We start from the raw sequence: 20,926 nt of genomic DNA, 5'->3' as shown, positions 1-20,926 counted from the left end.
AAAAATGATATTGCATGTAAGACTCTTTAATGGTAGTAATACATATAAGCTAGTATGATACACTTTGTGATAATGTAATGTAACCGTCATTGTTCTTTGTTTTGTATTTTTATTTGTAATTATAATCTGTAACTTGCAAAAAAAAAAAGAAGAAAAAAAGTAGCTTTCATTCTCATCCAGGCCACAGAGAGGCAATAAAGAGCCACTGCACATTGAAATTTGGAAAAGCAAAATCAAAGGAAGTGGTTAAAAGAGCAGATTTATAAGAGTTGTTCCATTTAAAAGTAAGTTTCACATTTCAGTTTTTTAATAAACAGTCGTAAAAGCATAAAACATTCGATAATATTTCCGATGACAGAGTTGTTCCATTTAAAAGTAAGTTTCACATTTCAGTTTTTTTAATAAACAGTCGTAAAAACATAAAACATTCGATAATATTTCCGATGACGTGTTTACTAAACTTTCTGTCTTTCTCATAAGTAAGTTAGCCTATCAACAGTGCAAAGCTGTGACGGTAAGATGCTGCTTCATATCTCAAATTATTTCAGTAAAACTAGCGCTGTACACAATTCTGACAACTGTGTTACTGTGTATTTCTGCATAAAGGCTTTAGAATTAGGGTACAATGGGGCTAAAGTTCCCCTTTAAGGAAAATATGTTTGTTTATGGTACCAAAAAAAAAAAAAAATCATGAAGATTAAACATGTTTTTTTTTTTTTTTTTTTTTTGTTTTTTTTTTTTTATTGATTCATGGACAATCCTTTAGAGCTACAGTAGTAAAATAATATGGCCTTCTTAGATCTCAGAGATTTTAATCATAGTACCATATTCCACCGACAGCTTTGATGTTACCAGAAAGACATAGCCTACATAAGGTTGAGTGTCAATGCAGATTCAAAGCATCGCAGTAGCTTCTTGTTATATAGTTTGCCGAATGCAAAACTTTTACATTTGACCACTTTTGTCAATAATGGTCGGATAATAATATAACTGTGATGATTGGACAACAGTTGTAGGAGGATTATTACTAAAATCACATTTAGCAGTTTGACAGTACAGTTTTGATTACTGTACGTTGAGAGTCCATTACAATGAACATCATGAAATCTTTTTAGTTAATGTACCTCTTCAGTATTATGAGTTATCTTTACAATGTCACCTGTCAGCTTTACTTTAACCAATTTAATTTTTAAGCTAATAACCTGTTTACACATTATTTATGTACAATTATGTCATATTTGAAGACTTTATTTTTAAAAGTTTTTTATTCTTTTTTATATATACTTGGTGGCACAAAAAAAACTGCACTGTCTTTTGTCATAAATTTCATGTGACAGTTTTCATTAGCATAAACCTGTAACATTTTAAAAATCATTGCATGTTAAATCAAAGTACCCTAAAAAAGATGAATCAGAAAGATACAGTTGTTTTGAGACTATTGCAAATCTGTTTTTCATTATTTATGTATTCATTCATTTATTTTTACTACAGAGTGATCATGGAGTTCCCAAAGCTGCCCCCTCACTCCGGGTCTGTTTTATCAGTAGTGGACATGCACACAGGTGGAGAGCCGCTGCGCATTATCCTGAGCGGGTTTCCAGAAGTGAAGGGGGACACCATCCTTGCCAAACGACGTTATGTGAGAGAGCATCTCGATCATCTTCGCAAGGTCTTAATGTTTGAGCCCCGTGGTCACTATGATATGTACGGAGCCCTTCTGGTCAGAAGTGAGTTAGCAGAGGCTGATCTCGGCGTCTTGTTCATGCACAATGAAGGGTATAGCACTATGTGCGGCCACGCTGTCATTGCGCTCGGGCGCTTTGCGGTGGATTATGGTTTGATTAAAGAGCCCACTTCACCCGAGACGCAGATAAACATACACTGCCCCTGTGGCTTAGTGAAGGCCTTTACACAATATTCCAATGGGAAAACCGGAGCTGTCAGATTTCTCAGTGTGCCAGCCTTTGCTTTCGCTACAGGTATAGACAACCATGATCAGAGCATGGCAATGCGATCATAAAAGAAATTGCAAAAGTTTGAATTTTATTAGTCAATTTAATTCTTTGCTATCCTTGTTTTTCTAGATGTGAGTGTCTCTGTACCAGGATATGAGTCCATCACTGTGGACATCAGTTATGGTGGAGCTCTTTATGCGTTTGTGAGTGCTGAGAAGTTTGGATTGGATGTCAACAAGTCCAAAACTAGAGATTTGGTGGATGCAGCCACTGCTGTGAGTGATGCTGTCAAATCCCAGGTAACTGACCCAGTGTTGTTATTCTTAACTAAGACTAAAAATATAAAAGTGGTTAATAAAGAGAACTGGTCAAATGAATCCAATCACATCAACGTGCAGGAGCTTTAGCATATCATTACTATGCTGTGAAGCAGGGGAGTCTCAAGAGAAGCCAGGTTATGCCGGTATATTTTTCTGTTGATATAAAAAATCGGGCACATTTAGCAATATAGTGCGTTAATTATGTATAAGATGTATAAGAATGTATAAGACGATCTGAGTTGTTCAAAGCTTTTCTAAGGATACTGATTTTTAGAAGGCAGCTGTCCGACTCTGAGATGGTGAACGGGAACATGGTTTGTGTAACATTAGCAACACATTATTATCTGTTTGACAACACAGTCAAGCCAAAGGTTAATCATATTAATTACTGTTATGTGTCCGACATTGTGGAGAGCTATACATAAATTGCATTACCATTCTGATACATCGACTTGTAGACGAGCCTGTATAATTCACTCTTCCACTTCTTCTTCTGAATCGGTTTCTGGTTCAAACATATACGGCTGGATTAAACCAGTATTTCCACTTGGTATTGTGCAGTGTTTACTACAGTAAAGTTGAGCGAGTGGATCTCTGAGCTGCTGTGAGTGAGTGGAGGCGGGACTAATTTGCGTATTCATGGATCCGCATGTACTTAATGAAGCAAGGGTGTGGAGTTACATTCAAGCTATTTGAAGGCATGAATAAAAATTTTCACAGGAAAAAAACATTTAAATATGTCATTTTGGTGATCAAAGATTAGTTATAAAATTATTGTCTACAAGGGGGACTTTAAAGAATCACCTTTAACTAATCCCAATGGGATCAAACAAGATTAAACTATGAATTGAATATGGTGATATTGGATGAAATTATTTATTTCTGAATTTCGTTTTTGAATAAGACCCTGATTTGATTCTTTCATTAAAATGTAAGATTTTGTTTTTGAAGGGAAATAAACGCAAACCTTTATTCCACATTGTGTTTCATTAATCTATAATTTGCATAATTTAGTGGACTAATTATTGTTATGACCCTAGGTAAAGCTGTACCATCCAGTCAGTGAGGATCTGGCCTTCCTCTATGGCACAATCCTTACTGACGGCAAAGATGGTTATTCTGAAGAGCCCACGACCAATGTGTGTGTGTTTGCTGACGCGCAGGTAAAACCAGCAGTGACCGGCTGACATGTTTATATCAATCCATACACAGGAAGTTCTGCCCTTAAATACTGTTCCTCCTAAAATGATATCAACTCTTGCTCTTCAGTCTATGTGACAGATGTCTGTTATATGGCTTGTCAGGTGGATAGAAGTCCTACTGGGTCTGGCGTCACCGCTCGTATCGCTCTTCAGTACCATAAAGGCCTGATCGCACTGAACCAGGCCAGAAGCTTCCAGAGCGGAGCTACAGGATCAGTATTTACAGGAACAGCAGTAGAGGTACCTGTAGCATATAAAAACAGATTTTCATATCTGTTTATTGTTGTAAATAAGTGAGGTATTATATATATGTTACTAGTCCTAGAAATGTATTTTATATGCTTGATTCTTTAACAAAATCAGTCATTTGCAGCTGTTCTGTTGTTAAAGGAGACCATGTGTGGGGACTTCAAGGCTGTGGTAGTAGAGGTCAGAGGTCATGCTCACTACAGCGGTGTGGCCAGCTTCACCCAGGAGAGCGACGACCCCCTCTGTGGAGGCTTCCTTCTGCGCTGATTTAATCGTCTATCAATTTCTGCCTGATTTCAGGTACGGTTTCTGAGCGTGGGAGCACATCAATCTTCTGATGTAGATGTTTTGTAAAGGAAATCATGAAAACACTTTCAGACATTGAATAAACGTTGTGCTGAGATCAGTTCTTGTTTAAATTATATTTTTGACATTGTTTGAACTGTGAATAATGGCCACCAGGAGGCATCGTCTGACTATATTTGATCCAGCAAAAACGGAATGAACAGTGTGGTGACAGTTTTTACAAAAAAAAAAGTATTGTCTCTGTTTTTGTTTATCATAAAACCCTATTGCGACTTAAATTGACAGCATGTAACAGTAAATACTTTTCAGATTCTTCCATTTATTCTCTTATGGTTCATCTTACAATGGAAGGCTGAGTTTTCCTTAAATTATAAAAGTCCAATGGAGGTATCTTGCACTGAAAAAGGAAACTTTGTCATACAACTAGGCTGATCATAAAAAAACCAGGAGAGACTCCAGACAGGAAGGAAGAATGTAAAGGAAGAAGAGTATTGCCTTGATCTGATTACTTGCAGATCATTTTAAATATGACTACATTTCACATCCTCAAACAGAGAGTCCAACACTTGACATCAGAGAGTCATAGAGTCTGTACAATGACCGTCCACAGTGTTTAAGACACAACATGGGCACCAGAGGCCCCTAAAAATCACACCTTTAAAAAAATCATTCCCAGTCAGCCTGTACCGGATATCACAATGCAGTCAACTTTCCGAAATAAGCAACCCACAGCCCTGGTTATTGATGTCAGTAATATTCCTTAAAAACACTCTATATGTATAAAAAAAGAAAGAAAGAAAAAAACACCCTTAGTAGAAAGGGCAAAACCCTCTCTTAAAGGGGTACAGTCACTTTACAGCTTTTCAGTGACCTATATACAGACACTTGTCATTAAACCTCTTTAAATAACCATCTGTTCCCACTTTGAGAGAAAAGTAGTCAGAAAAGCAAGAAATGGAGTAGTTCACATGGGTGCCAAGAGTCATTGACGCTTCTGACGATTTGTTTTGTTACAGTAAGAAAAAAGGGGTTGACAAGAATTGCAAGTTTATGTGGTCAAATGAATGTGAGCTTCTGACTCATAACCAGTCAGTAAACTCACATTTATCAGTATCTCTGATAATAATCCTGGTGCTCCAGCACACTTGATGAAATGAATCATTAAATTAGGTTCATTTTGCAGCAATATTCTTAAGTTCTCTGCATTTACACAGGTGGCCCATTACAGTCACATGACACAAGATAAACTGACTGTCTTTGGGTAAGCATGGTTTCCTCTGCTACCAGTGATGGTGTTTAATATGAGTAGAGGAGCTAATGAGTGTCCTCCAGACATTCACCACTGCAAGGAGGTTATTTGGTTGCAATGAAATGCGTCTCAGTGGTTGATCAGCATGACTGCCATTTAGAAGTTAAGCTTGGTAATTGGACGCTCCCTGCCGGTGTCTGATGTCTGGCTGTTTATGCGTTTGCGATTGCGCTTCATCTTTGACAGGTCTTTATCAAAAACCTCTCCAGAACGCAAAGCGGACACCAGATCGTCAAACTCCCCCCCGTCGTCCTCTCCGTTCTCTTTGGCTTTTCGAGCCTTCCTTTCTTTCTCCCTCTGCTCTTTGAGCTGAAAGACATCAAAAAAGAGGACATCATATTTAGCAGTAAATGGGTGAAGAATGAAGAGATGAGATATGGACCTGATGAGATGAGTTAAGTGGTTTGGCTTGAGCAGAGGCTGTCAGTTACTTAACTTTTCAAGTTAAATATACACACACAGGCTATTTTATTAGGTACACCTGTTCAACTGCCATTAACAATTTCACATGGCAGCAACTCAATGCATGCGGGCATGGTCAAGACGATCTGCTGAAGTTCAAACTGGGCATCAGAATTGGGGAGAAATGTGATTTGAGAGACTTTGAACATGGCATGGTTGTTGGTGCCAGATGGCCAGTCTGAGTATTTCAGAAACTGCTGATCTACTGGGATTGTCACGCATCAACCATCTCTAGGGTTTACAGAGAATGGACTGAAAAAAAAAAGAAATATCCAGTGAGTGCCAGTTCTGTGGGCAAAAATGCCTTGTTGATGCCAGAGGTTAAAGGAGAATGGCCAGACTGGTTAGAGCTGATAAAAAAACAACAGTAACTCAAATATTATTATATCATTACAACCGAGGTCTGCAGAAGAGAATCTCTGAACGCTCAACACGTCAAACCTTAAAGCAGATGGGCTACAGCAGCTAGAAGATTGAAAAAAAAAAAAAAAAAAACGTTGCAGGGTCTGATGAGTCTCGATTTCTGCTGTTGGATATTCTGTTGGCACAATTTGGTCCAATTGAGCATCGTTGAAATGCCACAGCCTACCTGGCTGGCTCAATCACTCAATCAGCTCAAATCGCCTCAAACTGGTTTCTTGAACATGACAATGAGTTCACTAAACTCAAATGGCCTCCACATTCACAAGATCTCAGTCCAATAAAGCACCTTTGGGATGTGGTGGAATGGGAAATTTAATTTGCATCATGAATGTGCAGCTGACAAATCTGCAGCAACTGCGTGATGTGATCATGTCAATATGGACCAAAATCTCTGAGGAATGTTTCCAGCATCTTGTTGAATATATGCCATGAAAATTAAGACAAAAGGGGTCCAACACTGTACTAGCAAGGTGCACCTAATAAAGTGGCCGGTGACTATATTTATATAAAACCTCATGTATAAGGTTCACCGACCTGAGCCTCCATTCGTGCCCTGCGCTCCTCCTCCTCTTTGCGTCGGCGCATGTTCTCGTTCTCTTGACGGGCATCTGCAAACGACTGCAAGAACTGGTCGAATATCCCAAAGAACTCGTCAGGCTGCATCTTATCAGCATCCTCCCCAAAGTGCTTGACTACCTTTAAGAACTGGTGAACAGAAGCACTGGTCATATGAAAGCCATTTCCTGCTCTCTTTACTTTCAGAGTAGTGACATGAACATGAATCCCTCAAGAAAATACTGAAAAAACACTTAAACACTCTAAGCACAAACCTACTATGGCACAACAATGGATTTTTTTTCTTGCAACATACAGTATTTCTTTGCACTGTTTGTAAAATAATAGCTATAAATGACTAGCTTATTTATCATTTCCAGACCATTAGTGGTTTCTGAGACTTGAAAGAAAATGAAATTGTGGTTACTGCTCTATAATGCAGAGACAATTTTCTAGTAAAAAAAAAAAGTACCAAAAATATTATTTAGAAGAAAAATTGTAAAACATGTTAAATACACTTATTAAATAATTTATATGTCACTGAATAATGTTGCTAAAAAATGAACAGCACAGTTTTCAACAACAATATTCAATTTGTCACAAAAAGCCATATTTTTACTTATGTCATAAAAACAATGAATGATGTAGTTGACAACAGAGTAGTGGCAAACCCATCAACTTTTTTTTTTCTTTTTTTTTTAAATTGCAAAAAAAGGTCAAACCGAGAGGAAAAACAAATTGCAGTGGAATGGGCAAACAGTGGCATAACAAACTGTGGGGGTCTAATGAAGTTCTAGTAAATGAACTGTGTGACGCGCTGCTAGTTATCCGGTCACCGGTAGCAAAGCATAAAGTGGTCTTGTTAACCAAGGTTTCTCCAGTGACTGATTACAGCCTAAACACAGGGGACTGGAGTCTTGCCATGGCACTGCTGTTGCCTCGTGCCGTCTCACCACAGGGGAGGAGGCCCAGCCTTCCCACAATGCCTTTGATGTGCCTTTATCACTGCCATATGGAACAGCTCCTCTTTGGGCCTGTACGTGCCTGAGAGCCAAGGGGCATATTTTTATTTCTCCTTTGCCCTGCTTTTACATCTCTTCTTATCTGTCTCAGACTTCAGGCAGGAGGCCTAGGTTAGGTTGGAGGTAAAGACTTTCTGCTATAGAGTGCATACGGCATGTTATTGTGTATTTACATGCATGACCTTTCTATCAAATGCAGTTCATACATAAGCATAAAAAAAAAAAGATTCAACTGTCATGATGGAATAATCAAGACAAAAGAAAACTGTTTCATTGCTAATTAATATTTGAAAAACTTTTGTCCGCTGTTACCAACATGCAGGGGAAAAAAACCCTCAAAACAAATCAGAAAATGATATCATAGACGACCCCTGCATACCCTCATGGCTGTGTATCAAGGTCAATAAGACTCTTAAAATGTCAAATGATTTGCAGTGTTGTTATTGTTAACTACAACTATTATTCATTTTAAAATGAATTGAAATAAAAGTTGAATATTAGTTGAAAATTTTAAAACGTCAAAGGAATTAAATAAAAATTAATGCAACCTTGGCAACTAACTGAAATAATTTAAATTAAATTACTGAAAGTGAAATAAAAATATAAAAAATATATGACAAAAGCACATAAAATTACTAAAACTTAAACTAAACTTAAAACTAAGTAATTGAAGAATAAAAGTCAATTCAAATGATGAATTATTACTCCAATAGTATATAAATAATACTAAAATAACAGAGTTATTATCCTGGTTAACATTTTAGTTATATATATATATATGTATATATATATAATAAAAGTAACCATTCAGATATTATGAAATATGAAACCAACATGAATACAAATAGTGCATTTCTAAGAACTTTGAGGTGGGCTGTCCCATTTATCCAAGATTTCTACATACAAAACATTCACAATTCTGTCATAAAAGCACAATATATCATGAATTTGCTGCATTTTGGCTTTCAAAAACCTTGACATTTCATATACTCGTTTCCTCTCACAGGACTGGAAGATAATATAAGGTGGGTGTGTGTGCCTCCCTCTGCACAGATGGGGCTTGCGAAAGCAGTAACAGTTGTATGTCCTTTTCCTCCTCGACGTCCTGTAGGGCCCCCAGGGGCCAGTGAAAGTGCCAGGGTCACTACATAGGAAGCGTTCACAGTAAGAGGTTGAAGGTCAGCTCCTGCGTGCAGCAGGACATCCAGGGTAACTGCAGCCTGTTTCTCCAGCTGGCCTTTGAAAGAAGCTCAGCGAGCACCAGGATGTGCACCTTAAAGATAAACACACAAACAAACACATGCAGTCCGGCACACACACTCACCAGTTCTTTGGCCTCACCGAGGGAGTCCTCGACATCAGAGAAGCTGAAACTGGCCACTGTGATGAACTGGCTGACTACAGACACAAACTTATCCCCAAACTGCTGAGGACTCTTCTTCTGGTATTCTAACTCCTGCATGAGAGAGAGCCAGTGTAGATGATTTGCTTTTAAGCTTGTGAACAAAGAGGATTCATGCAGCACTTACACTCTCTACGCTCTTCAAGCCACTGCGAAGATTGTTGATCTCCTTCTCCAGTTCAGTCATGCTAGAAAAAAAAAAAAAAAAAACAGTCAAAAACACCACAATCATTTAATTTTATGTGTAGTCAAGAATATCCTCTAAGGGGAGAGTGGGGTAAGCTGTGCCACTTTTGACTTAACTTGTTCTCTCGGTAAGTTAAATTAGATGTAAACTAATATTTTAGTTAGGATGTCTGCTATAAACTGAAATGTATATAAAATAGCGGGCATGATATATGATGGTATATTAAAAAATATATAATTAGGGGTTAATACAGTATATAACTAATTAGGGGTTAGTTGTGGTCAAGTGGATTGAATAATTGAGGAAAATGTGAACAATATCATTCTAAATGCCCAATCCCATTCCAAAGTCTTATTTTGCAGCACTTTTTTCATATTTTCAGTAAAATAAGTTCAATACTAATAATAGATGTGTTGTGAAACAGTTTTCAACATTTTGTAATGTTTTTATTTAACGGTTAAACAATATGGGAGAAAGCTTACAATTAGTATTATTAGTTAATGCAGCATCTGACACACTTTACCCCACAGTTACCATTTTGGAAATGCTTAATTTAATCATTCATGACAATTTCCTATAATTTAATCTTTTTTAAGATTGTTATTTTAAAACAATCTTAAAATATACCAACAAGTATGACATATTTTTATAAATGTTTTTAATGATTATATTTTATATAAATTAAAGTAAAAGTATTTTTATTATTTTATATAACCATAAAATTCATTGTACCTGCCAATAAAATGCAAATTACTTTAAAATTTAATCAGTTATATTAAATATGAATTAACACATATTCTAAACGTTTTATATATATTTTTTAAATAAAACATTTTGAAATATTTTATACAAACGTGGCATTTTGTATTTCAATATTTTTCATATGTACATCTCTCAATCATAGTCAGCTGCATATGATGGGCCCTTTTTAAATATATGGTCATGTAACAGAAACAATTCAAAGTTTGCTATATTAAGGGGTGACACATCTTACCCCGTTCTCCCCTATGCCATTTAACACAATTATATCCATATGCCATACAGGCTAACCTTCAAACCGTTCCAAGTTCCAAACTGGTCACACTGATAAGAAGCACAGATATATATATATAACAGCCATTCAACTGAACTTCAACCCTTGTGATAGCACTAAAGTGACTCCATTAATAATATAATGTGTGTGAAAGGCTCTGTTTTGAGCTGAGCTATTCATAGCTGCAGAAATGACCTCTCTGTGGGACTGATAGCTGCTTGTCTTCAATCTGTGCCGCCTTTATTCCTCCCTACACACAACAGACTGAACTATCAAAGTACACAGAGACATACTTGTGTGGTTATGGAAAAACCTGTCCACTCATTGTAGCTTGTGACCCTTTCAACATATTTTTCATTTGTAGTCTGAATATATGACACTGACTGATTTGCCTGAGGCAAACAGAGTTCTTCATTTAATTCTTTCTACCCCGTCAAATGAGATCACGGGCAGAATTTGTCTTGTGACTTCACTTGTTCACTTGACTTCACACGTGACTTCACTTGGACTGATCATGATCACATTAGTCTCGCTGGCGCGACTAAAAAGTAGTTTAGTGGACATTCTACTGTACATTTGGACGGTCCCTTTAAGGCAAAGTAATGAGGAATGACTCAAAATTAGAAACTATCTTCCAAGGGGGAAAGTGTCACAAGTGTATCACTCACATCTTGGCCCATATTTGTTGGCACGCAGAACTCGAGAGGTCATGGAGTGGAGCTGTATTCACACTCTCTCTGCTATGGTGGCCATGTATCTCTCTTCCACTTATATATTTCAGCACCTAGAGCCAGGAGAGCCGAGGGCCCCATTTCTTCCGACTATAACTTAGGGTTTTCCTCTGCATATGTGAGTAACCAAAAGCTTGTATGACCCACAGCATGGATTTAAGCCCAGTGGTGGGCGGGAGTGACACCGCAAAAACTATTTCCCAAAATCCATTTAGCACAAGTAGACCCTACAGGCCTGTAAATCGTAAAGCCGATGAAAGAAGCGCACGCTATAGCCCATCCGCAGCTATACCTACTTGACTTTTGCAGCTTCCGGCACATTCTGCAGCTCCTCTGAGAAGAGCATGACTTTTGAGTACTTCTTTTCCAGAATAGTGATCAGGTAGTGTAGGAGAGTGATATTCCTGCAACGGGACAAAGGCAACAATAAAAGTTTGAATATAAATCACTGTGTGTTCTTTATTCTTCTATAAACACGAAGATAGATTTTCTCACTTGTCAATGCTGGACTTGGTGTCTGCAATCTTGTTGAGCGAAGAGATTTTGAAGCCATATGCGTTGCCTCTCTGTCCTTTGTTCATGTAGTTGCCAAACGCCAGCACCACCTCCAGCAGCTGCTTGAGATTTCGACTGTGCAGCACCTCTTTTGAGGCCTTGATCAGTGCTGCAAAGTGAAAAATACAAATAGTCACGCAAGGGGGGGGGAAAAAAATCCTAAATGTTTCATGTTCATGAACTATACTGTAAATAACACTTATCAGCATTATTTATATATATATATATATATACATACACACACAATATACATGTATACATATATTATAATTTTAATAGATTTGTATTACAAATGTAATTTTATATGTAAATATATAATTGATAATACCTATTTGACATGCATTTTATGATAATACCTTATGATAATATTTCACAATAAACTGAAACTAAAAATAATATGCATGAAACCTAATTTTTCATCACCTTATTTTTTAACATTATAATTTACATATATTACGGTATTATAATTAATCTGAATATTCTTCAATTGAATACAGTATTTTCTTAAACTAAAAATGGGACCGTTTAAACTAAACTTTAGAAAATGTAATCTACTAACAGCCCTATTTTTTGCAATGCATATGCATTTAAAGAGCACATGAACACACCTTCAACTTTAGGTTTAATTTCTGCAATCCTTTCAGCAAACTTCTTCTTGAAGTACAAAGACTGTAACCTCTGCTGGTAATGGTTTATTCTGTTAGAAGGACATAGAAATGGATTGGGTCAGGGAAAAAGGGAGAATACATCAAATATAAAAGAAAGGCACATTAAAAAGACTGCACACTACATCACCCATAATAGATTCTAAATGAGCTGTAGAACTTTATTGTCCCGCTCAGGACACGATAAAACGGATATGATCTGTATACACAGCATTAATGGTTCCACTGAATAAAGAACTAACAGCCTGAACCAGTGATCTGAAACTGACGCTGATGTGTTACATTCAGCACACTTGTGCCGGGGACAATAACCTTGGTGACCGCACTTGCCGAGGGCCCAAACACAGCCTAGGGACTAAAATCTGATGACCAAGTTGATTCTTTGATATATTTCTCTTCCATCCTCTACAAACACATCAGCCACAGCGGAGTGAAAATTTCACCAGGGAAAAAGCAAGCAAAGCAAGCCAAGGCACCTGTGCTTTGTTTGGCTCAGCTCCTCTGTTGGAAAGTGTAAGGCAGCTGCATAGCTACGATGAGATAGTACTTATTTAGTTACAGCAAATATTGATGCTGAATAGGATCCTCAGCCTGACCAGATCAATGTGTCACCCAGGATTCATAACCCGTTTCCTTCCTTCCTGCAGGAAATCGCATTTGCTCCTGACACTGTGTGTTTGTGTGGAAAAAACTAAACAGATCTGAATAAGTCACTGCACAGTGGTGGGTGGCCTTCATGGATCAGATACTCCTCACACACAACGTACTAGACCAACATCATGAAAGAATCCATGCCAATCAGCAACGGGGTCTTTCTGGGTATCGATCACTTCATGCATTTTTTTTATTATGGGATAGCTATCTATTTTTTAAATCTCTTCCATTTATACATGACCACATAAATGCGTCACAAAACGAATATAAACCCGATCTTCAATTCCTGAGCTATATGCAAATTTAACAGAGTATAACCAAAGGACTTTTTGATTGGTAAAGTCATCTCGTCACTGCCGCTGCAGTTATAAGCTCCGGTTCCGATAGAAACAGTCAGACTGCATTGTGCATTAGCGTGTGTAGAAACAAAATGAGACAGTTGTTGTCAGATTTCATTGGTAATTTCAAATATGAAATTTAATTGTAAGCTTGGCAAACAGTTTTGGAGAATTTGATGTTTCCCCATTCAAAGGGAAAGGAGCTGCACTGGCATGTCCGAGAGGAATTTCAAAGATGGCTGCTGAATTAAATGACTTGTCTTAAAGGGGCTTTGGTACAAGTCAATGAAAGCAACAAATATGAACTGCAATTAATTTATAATCAACTAATTTCAAAGACCGCAATAGGAGAGACAGCAGCATCAGCACTGGTAAGATAATTTGGTCTCGCTACTTTTAATGAAGAGGATTGTGTGCTGAGCTTCAGGATGTGTCACCGAACTCATTTGCGGCAGTTTGCGCGTCAGCTTGCTGAAGAGAAAGACTACTTATCTGTGGCAGGTTATATCTGTGTTACAGTAGCGCTGTCATATGTGACTACCGGGAGCCTGTAGACTATAACATGCTCTCACACGTTTATTTTTTTTTACCATTTTGGGAGGAGTAAAATTTGCACATGTGGCTTCAACAGCCATATGCATTTACACTTGTCCAGTTTTTTCTGAAATTAAACTATTCACACTTGCCACACATTTATTTTTTTTCAACTTATTTTTACTCAAGGTGCATCGTAATGGTCAAAGACGGCCAACTAGTGTATGTTTACATAGACCAACAAGGACCAGTTGCATAAACATAGCCACAATGTTAAGACTGTGTCTTAAGAACTAGTCCAACCAACTAGCAGTTGGGTAATCAGTCATACTTTTCAGATTCAAATTAGACCAATATATGAACGTCCTCATTAACGGTCACAATGACAGTTTATATTTGAAAACCCCATGTTTGATTAGCTGTCATACCTGCTCATTTCATAGAGGAAACGATCTGCCTTTGCCATGCGGTCCAACTCATGTTTGTGCTCCTCTAATAGGTCCACATCACTCTTCTCTGGGACAAACTTCAGCATCTGGAGCAGTGAAGAAACACCATTAATTACAACAGAACTAATAATAGAGAATAATCCTCCCCCAGTCTCATGTGACATTATTTTGAAAGGCCGTTTCTGTTTCAGAGTATTAAAAAAAGGAACTGTAACTTAGTTTCATAGAATTAGATAATTTATCTCATAAATGTGACTTTATATCTCACAATATGACCGTTTTCTGTAATTATAAAATTTTACAGCATATCTCACAATTACATTTAGGACTTTATAGCTCACAATTGCAACTTTCATCCGTAATTGCGACTTTATTCCTCACAAGAGCAACTTTATATCTAACAAAATAGCGACTATTTCTCACAAGTGCAACTTTGTATCTCACAATTCCAAATTTATCTCACAAATGCAACTTTTTTCCTTAATTGCAATTTCATCTCACAATTGTCAATTTAAAAAATCTCATAATTGCAACTTTATTTCTCACAAGTGCAACTTTATGTCTCACAATTCCAAATTCAAAATCTCACAATTGCAACTGTTTCCATAATTGTGACTTCACATCTCACAAATGCAACTTTTTTCTATCTCACAATTGTGAATTTATTGTTAACTTTGTCTTACAAATGCAACTATATCTTGTAATTGTGACTTTTCCGTAATTGTTTATTTCCCATAATTGTGAATTGCAGTTGTATCTCACAGTTGACTTGACGCAATTGTGACAGTTTTTCCATAACTGTGACTTTATATCTCATAATATGACGTTATTTCTCATTTTAAACTTAGAGTCACTATGCTTTTCCTTTTGTCCCTCACACTGCAGTCTGCTCATGCCTGGACACTCACCTGCTCCAGCATGTCTTTGGGCAGGTCTTCCTGTTCATCCATGGTCAGAATGGCTCTCTTTATTTCCTCATTGGAAAGTTTCAACCTGAAACACGAGCACAGGATATACAGATCAAGCAACCTGGGACAAATAAATTCATTTGAAATGAATTCACAAATTAAATTTGAGTGATAGATCCACATCAGCACAGAATTCAGTGAACTCTAATTAATCACATCGAGAAAAGGAAATTGCTAGGGAATTTCCTCCTCTTGCATCAATTTTCCTTTGGCATACAGTATAAATAAATTAGTGTATGCTATTTAGAAGAGCTATTAATCTTGCGGCCCGATGTTGAACCCGCGTGTTTGTTCCAGTTACCAGGAATTTCCTGGCTAACACTATATATCATTACTGGAGTGAAGAAGTGATATTATAGCATGACTCATATAAGTTAACCCAGCATTTGCCTGCTTTAAATAATCTGTGATCATCACTGGTTACGTCTCGACAGTAACATTACATTTGTGGTCAGTTTGTCGTATATGAGTTCCTGCTCTTTCCACCAATTTTTAGCTATTTATGAGAAGTATGCAGTTAAAACATGTTGAAAATCTAAGGAAGATAAATATCTGCAGAGACGGTCAAAACAGCCCAGGGGAAAATCCACCAGTCAAGCCCACCATCCTAGATAGCAAATTAATGATAGAGAGATGCATCTAATCCAGGGATAGCTATGTACGGACTTTAGGCCAAGAAGAACAGGTGTTTGACGGGTCTGAGATCAGCGCTGGAGAGCAGCCTTCGTTCCCCTGCCAGGATCCAGAGAGACTGCAAACCACAGCGCTGACGTGAAACACGGCCAGAGCACTTTCCATGTTCGAGTCTAGGTGTTTGTGCCAAGCAGCGCTTCCAATTCCTAGCATTCTGTGTTACTAAGTTCTTTCTAACAAAAAGTTCACATGCTTAAGGAGTCAGTGAAGTTGAACTCAGGAAGGAAAATAATGAAATAATGGCAGCCTCAGTTCATTCAGAGGCAACCCAACGTCATTATTAGGAGGTCATTAGCGTAACCGCAGGACTCCCTGGTTTATTATTTAATCAGCGAATAATAAGCCGGAGACACAGTCGTGGAAAAATCTTGCAGAGGACGTTCCATTTCTTGTGGTCACAGATTGCGAGATGCCATTATCCAACCCAATGAAATCAAAATCAAAGCTTTTTAACCTTTAGTCCATGTGTGTGTTGGCTTTGAGGCCATCTGTATGCTAGTGACGATGCTGACAAAATTCAATTTTAGCAGATATATAGGCATTTTCCTCATCCAGGAAAACAGACAAAAGTATTTATGACTCATCTTGCACTACATACTATAGATTTTTGTCCAATGAAATGCTCTCTAGAATGAGAATGATGCTCTAATGCCACGTGCAATCTAAAAGCAAAGTTATTGGCTATCTAAAATAAAACCGACAAAAGTTTCAATAGCATACATCAGATTTGTCAAGAAGTGTCCTTTAATGATGGAAATATTTTTGTTATTTACAAACCAAAAACCTGACTACTTGAGTTTTTGATTGGTCTCTTTTGAATTGTTTTCTATTCTCAGGCTGCATGTATTTGATCAACAATACAGTAAAACAGTAATATTGACAAATATTATTACAAATTAAAATAGCTGTTTTCCATTTTGATACATTTTAAAATGGAATTTATTCCTGTCACGACAAAACTGAATTTTTAGTGTAGAGTCCTTTCTGACCTATTCCTGTGGAACTGGCTTAGTAGGTATCAATTCCTCCTCTAAATGAAAACTTTCGACACTGAGTAGATTAATATGAACTGAGCTCTAATTAGCAATTATTGAACATATGTTGCTCCTCAGTATCATCTCCCTCTATTTCCAGACCACCATCTCATCCTCCGCCGCCTCGTCGTCCAGCACCACATTTACCATTTCCAAACCAACACTAATGACTCTACAGGCCACAAGCGAAACTATTTAAATCCCTGTGAATCTCAGCTTGGGTGGTCCGTTCGGTGGCTGTACAATGGATTACACCCCAATCTCTGCTTGTGGAGAATCCTAAGAGACCATTTAGGGAGGATGAGAGTGTAATAGAACCACAGGCCGTGATCTACAGATGGTGCTGAAGACAGCTGTTAATGTGCGCTAAAGAGGGTCTCAATGTCGGTTATTCACAAACTGTCATTAATACGAGTTTGCAGTGGGGATTTATTTTATTTTATTATTTTTTTGAGTGAATCTAGAGATTTTGGAATTGGTCTGGGTTTTTTTTTTTCATGTAGTTTGAAGTTTCGCTTTACGAGAACCTTTGGTGTTTGGGTCCAATGCCAAACCACAGTCAGTCAGTGAGCCGTCATATATCCGAGACCGTCTGGATTGGCAGCTGTCACCAACTGTTACAGTTTGCTTTGTGGGATTCGTTTCATACTAAAAGGGAAGTCCTGAGGTAAAAAACAGATATTTTAACCTAAAATAAGAATTTGATCCTCTAGTAAAACTATGTATAAAGACAACATCACTACTGAGAAGAGAAACTCAGTTGGAACCCTGGATAATTAAAGTGTTAAGCTCTCTTTTCATACTTCAGTCACACACTGTACGTATAAAGCTATAAATGATAATCTGTGGAGCTTCTGCAAGCACAGAATCCTTGGGGATTCCTTGTGTGTAAGTCAAATATCCTTCCTGGCATTGATAACCATGTTTTCAAGAGTGAAAAAATATTTTTTTAATGATTTAAAACTTTAATTAATGAGGAATGGTTCCTGTAAATGTTTAGAGACACACGCTGCATTGATTTATAAAGAATTCAAGGAAGCCACCTCCTGCATATATGAAGAAACTAAAGAGTGGTATTTCTTTCATTGATAGGAAATACAATAACCAAGGTGGAGGTTACAGTACCAAACCAGGACGGAGGAACCACAAGGTTTAACCCACAGGATATGACATTACATCTGGAGGTCAGTGAGTTCCACACACACTTGGCAGCCGGTGGTGAACTCAAAGCCGGGTCAGACAAATCACTCACCGTGAGAGAAGGATGTTGCAGTTTTGAGCCCGGCGGCCATCGATCACAGAGAGCTCCTTGACTTTCTTGGAGCTCAACACATCTTCCTCAGTCTCTTTCTGCAGTGAAAAAGGAGATACATTTCACTCAAGAACAACTTTAAAGATCAGAATTCAAATAAAAGAATCAATACACTCAGACTCGCGAAATCTGAATTTTAAACTTACATGGAAAGTTTATATGAACTCTACCAGTAAAGTCACATTAGATTGATTTGGAACAAAAGAAAAACAATTTCCACATTTATATACCATCTAGATACTATGGAAGCTTGATTCTGGAAGAAAAAAATTAATTAAATTGTAATGATAAAATTTTTAATAAAATTTAAAAAGTTACTAGCGACTACTTATCTCGCAATTTTTTTCCTCATTATTGCAAGCTTACCTGAATATTTTGTAATTCTGACATTATTTCTCGCAATAGCGGGATCTAAACTCGCAATTGTCTGAGTTATGAGTTTTAAACTCACAATAATGAGGAAAAAATTGTGAGATAAGAAGTTGCAATGGAAAGTTAATATTAACAAGTCATAATTCATATAAAGTAGTCACATTAGATTGATTTGGAACAAAATAAAAAGAATGTCCACATTTATATATTGTCTAGATACTATAGAAGCTTGTTTCTGCCATGAAGGAAAAAAAAAGTTAATTGCAACTTCTTATCTCACTATTTTCTCTTCACAATTGTGAGTTTATATCTTGCAATTCTGACTTTATTCCTCGCAATTACGAGATCTAAGTTGTGAGCTATAAACTCACAATGGCGATGAAGTCAGATTTGTGAATTTATATCTCACAATTGCGAGTTTATAACTCACAACTCTGACTTTTTTTTCAGAATTGTGAGATATAAACTCGCAATTGCAAGTTATAGTCCAAATTGCAAGATATAAACTCGCAATTGCGAGAAAAAGGTCAAAATTTAAAAAATAATAAAATCTCAATTACCCAGAAATACCATCCAGTTTAAAGTCACATGTTGTAAGTCAGATGGTATATTTTGTTCATTGTTAAACTTTGAATCTAAAGTAAATAAATGCACTGAGAATGCAAAATGAATGACACAGAAAGAGTGAGAGGGGTAGAAATGATGCAAAGACTATTAAGATCTGTTCAACCACTTACCTGCTTGCTGTTATTGACCATAAAGAAGTCCTAAAATGCAGGCAAGAAGCAAGGAAGATGCAGCACATGTTAGAGAGACAGAGTAGTCTAGTGAATTCAGCCAAGACAAACTCAAACAGGCATGATGTGCATAATGATGACATTACATGGGTGGTGAATGGTGAGCGTGAGGGTGCATCAAAACAGAGCCTTATGGGAGGTCTGTAAATGCAGTGTAAATGTGTGTGTGCGCACTATAAGATGCATGCTAGTTGATCATGAATGAAAGGTTAAAGCTTAACATCACAAGTTACTGTACCTCTCCAATTCCACCTTGACAAGTGTATCAAATCTACATGCTCCGCAATGGTAGCAGTAATTATGAGAAATAGCCACTACCGAAGGAAATAAAATCACAGTTACATCAAAGTATTGTGATTGTGAGATATAGTCACATAAACTTAGAAAGAAAATAAATTTGATATAATTTGATACATAAAGATGAGAAATAAAGTTCCATACACTTCCATACAATAATGCTTCAAAAGTCAATTAAATCTATAAAGTTGTGAGAATTTGATGAAATTGGAGAGGTATAATGAATAAATATACATTTTATTGTATTAAGCATGCCTTAAAAAAGTTATTTTAAAAGCAGCTTACAGTACTTAATGCATTGTTTAAAATTACGGTTATTATACAAACCCAATGAGGTCCCAACCTTTGTCCCCCCCCTCTAATTTGACTGTAAAGCCATAAGAAATATGTAATCGCTTTATAATGCAACTAAGTGTGTGGTTTACCAGGCGTAATGAGGACGGTTTGCCAATGTCTGCTTTTCATAGAAAGCTGCTGGTGATATCAATGCATTTTACAGTCTGCTAATTCAAACCCCATGCTCTGTGATGCAGAATTACCATGGGTAAACGTATGAATACCATGCATGAGAAACAGTAAATGCTTTGTGAGATCATCCTGGATAGGAAAAAAATAAAAAATGAAAACCAGAGAAAGAAGCATTGTTTAGTGACCTGTTGCCTCTGATAGGCAGAGAAGGTCTTCTCAATGTCCACCAAGTCTAGGATTTTAAAAACTTTGCTGTCGTCAACGTCTGTCCAGACTGTCCCCTCAAGCTTGTTCTGTTGGAGAGATTTTAACTCAATCACCATCCACTTTAAAGTCACTTGTTGTAAGTCACATGGTATATTTTGTTCATTGTTAAACTCTGAATCTAAAGTAAATAATGCATTGAGAAGTTCAAAAATAAATCTAAAATGAAGACGAGAAAAAAAATGCATATTAATAATCAGGAAAATAAAAAAAATCAACATTTTATTAAATGCTAAAATGTATAGAAAAAAAACAGATTCATGAAATTTAAAATAAATAACTTTTTCAATGCTAAAATGTATAGATAAAACTAAATTCATCATTTTTTTAAAACATTTTATTAAATGCTAAAGTACTATAGATAAATATA

General features: G+C 36.9%; 2 protein-coding genes across 11 annotated transcripts in view; one reads left to right on the top strand and one right to left on the bottom strand.

Annotated features, from left to right (window-relative positions):
• Positions 1–204: 204 nt before the first annotated feature.
• l3hypdh (trans-L-3-hydroxyproline dehydratase) lies at positions 205–18,474 on the top strand. Of its 7 annotated transcripts, none has more exons than XM_079888381.1 (8): positions 210–375; positions 481–514; positions 1,492–1,979; positions 2,085–2,254; positions 3,316–3,438; positions 3,580–3,717; positions 3,868–4,026; positions 18,139–18,474. In XM_079888381.1, exons 3-7 carry the CDS (start codon positions 1,499–1,501, stop codon positions 3,991–3,993), a joined length of 1,038 nt encoding a protein of 345 aa, XP_079744507.1. In that variant the 5' UTR covers positions 210–375; positions 481–514; positions 1,492–1,498; the 3' UTR covers positions 3,994–4,026; positions 18,139–18,474. The 7 variants fall into 7 exon arrangements, with proteins under 7 accessions (XP_079744502.1, XP_079744507.1, XP_079744501.1 ...); XM_079888380.1 differs by lacking the exon at positions 18,139–18,474 and adding an exon at positions 8,810–8,845 and having other exon boundaries at positions 214–284; positions 489–514; XM_079888376.1 differs by lacking the exon at positions 18,139–18,474 and having other exon boundaries at positions 205–284; positions 3,868–4,308.
• daam1b (dishevelled associated activator of morphogenesis 1b) overlaps positions 5,426–20,926 on the bottom strand; it is a 73,605-nt gene continuing 58,104 nt past the window's right edge. For 2 of the 4 annotated variants that reach the window (XM_079888372.1, XM_079888371.1), the window contains exons 15-26: positions 20,478–20,585; positions 19,468–19,497; positions 18,299–18,396; positions 15,260–15,344; positions 14,331–14,437; positions 12,320–12,408; positions 11,652–11,820; positions 11,453–11,560; positions 9,333–9,393; positions 9,128–9,259; positions 6,761–6,931; positions 5,426–5,650 (exon numbers count right to left, since the gene is read on the bottom strand). In XM_079888372.1, coding sequence (XP_079744498.1) covers positions 5,438–5,650; positions 6,761–6,931; positions 9,128–9,259; positions 9,333–9,393; positions 11,453–11,560; positions 11,652–11,820; positions 12,320–12,408; positions 14,331–14,437; positions 15,260–15,344; positions 18,299–18,396; positions 19,468–19,497; positions 20,478–20,585 — 1,371 coding nt within the window. In that variant the 3' untranslated portion in view covers positions 5,426–5,437. The remainder of the gene's footprint in view (positions 5,651–6,760; positions 6,932–9,127; positions 9,260–9,332; positions 9,394–11,452; positions 11,561–11,651; positions 11,821–12,319; positions 12,409–14,330; positions 14,438–15,259; positions 15,345–18,298; positions 18,397–19,467; positions 19,498–20,477; positions 20,586–20,926) is intronic. The other 2 variants (XM_079888374.1, XM_079888373.1) reach the window with 1 other exon arrangement.

The sequence above is a fragment of the Squalius cephalus genome (genome assembly GCF_949319135.1).
Source record: "Squalius cephalus genome assembly, chromosome: 12".
NCBI classification, from domain to species: Eukaryota; Metazoa; Chordata; class Actinopteri; order Cypriniformes; family Leuciscidae; genus Squalius; species Squalius cephalus.
This window is presented reverse-complemented; position numbering and strand designations above follow the sequence as displayed.

Coding starts and splice junctions, on each gene's coding strand:
- l3hypdh (XM_079888381.1), top strand. CDS start 1,499: ATGGAGTTCCCAAAGCTGCCCCCTCACTCCGGGTCTGTTTTATCAGTA. Junction 1,980..2,084: donor AGCCTTTGCTTTCGCTACAG/GTATAGACAACC, acceptor TTGTTTTTCTAG/ATGTGAGTGTCTCTGTACCA. Junction 2,255..3,315: donor GTGATGCTGTCAAATCCCAG/GTAACTGACCCA, acceptor TTATGACCCTAG/GTAAAGCTGTACCATCCAGT.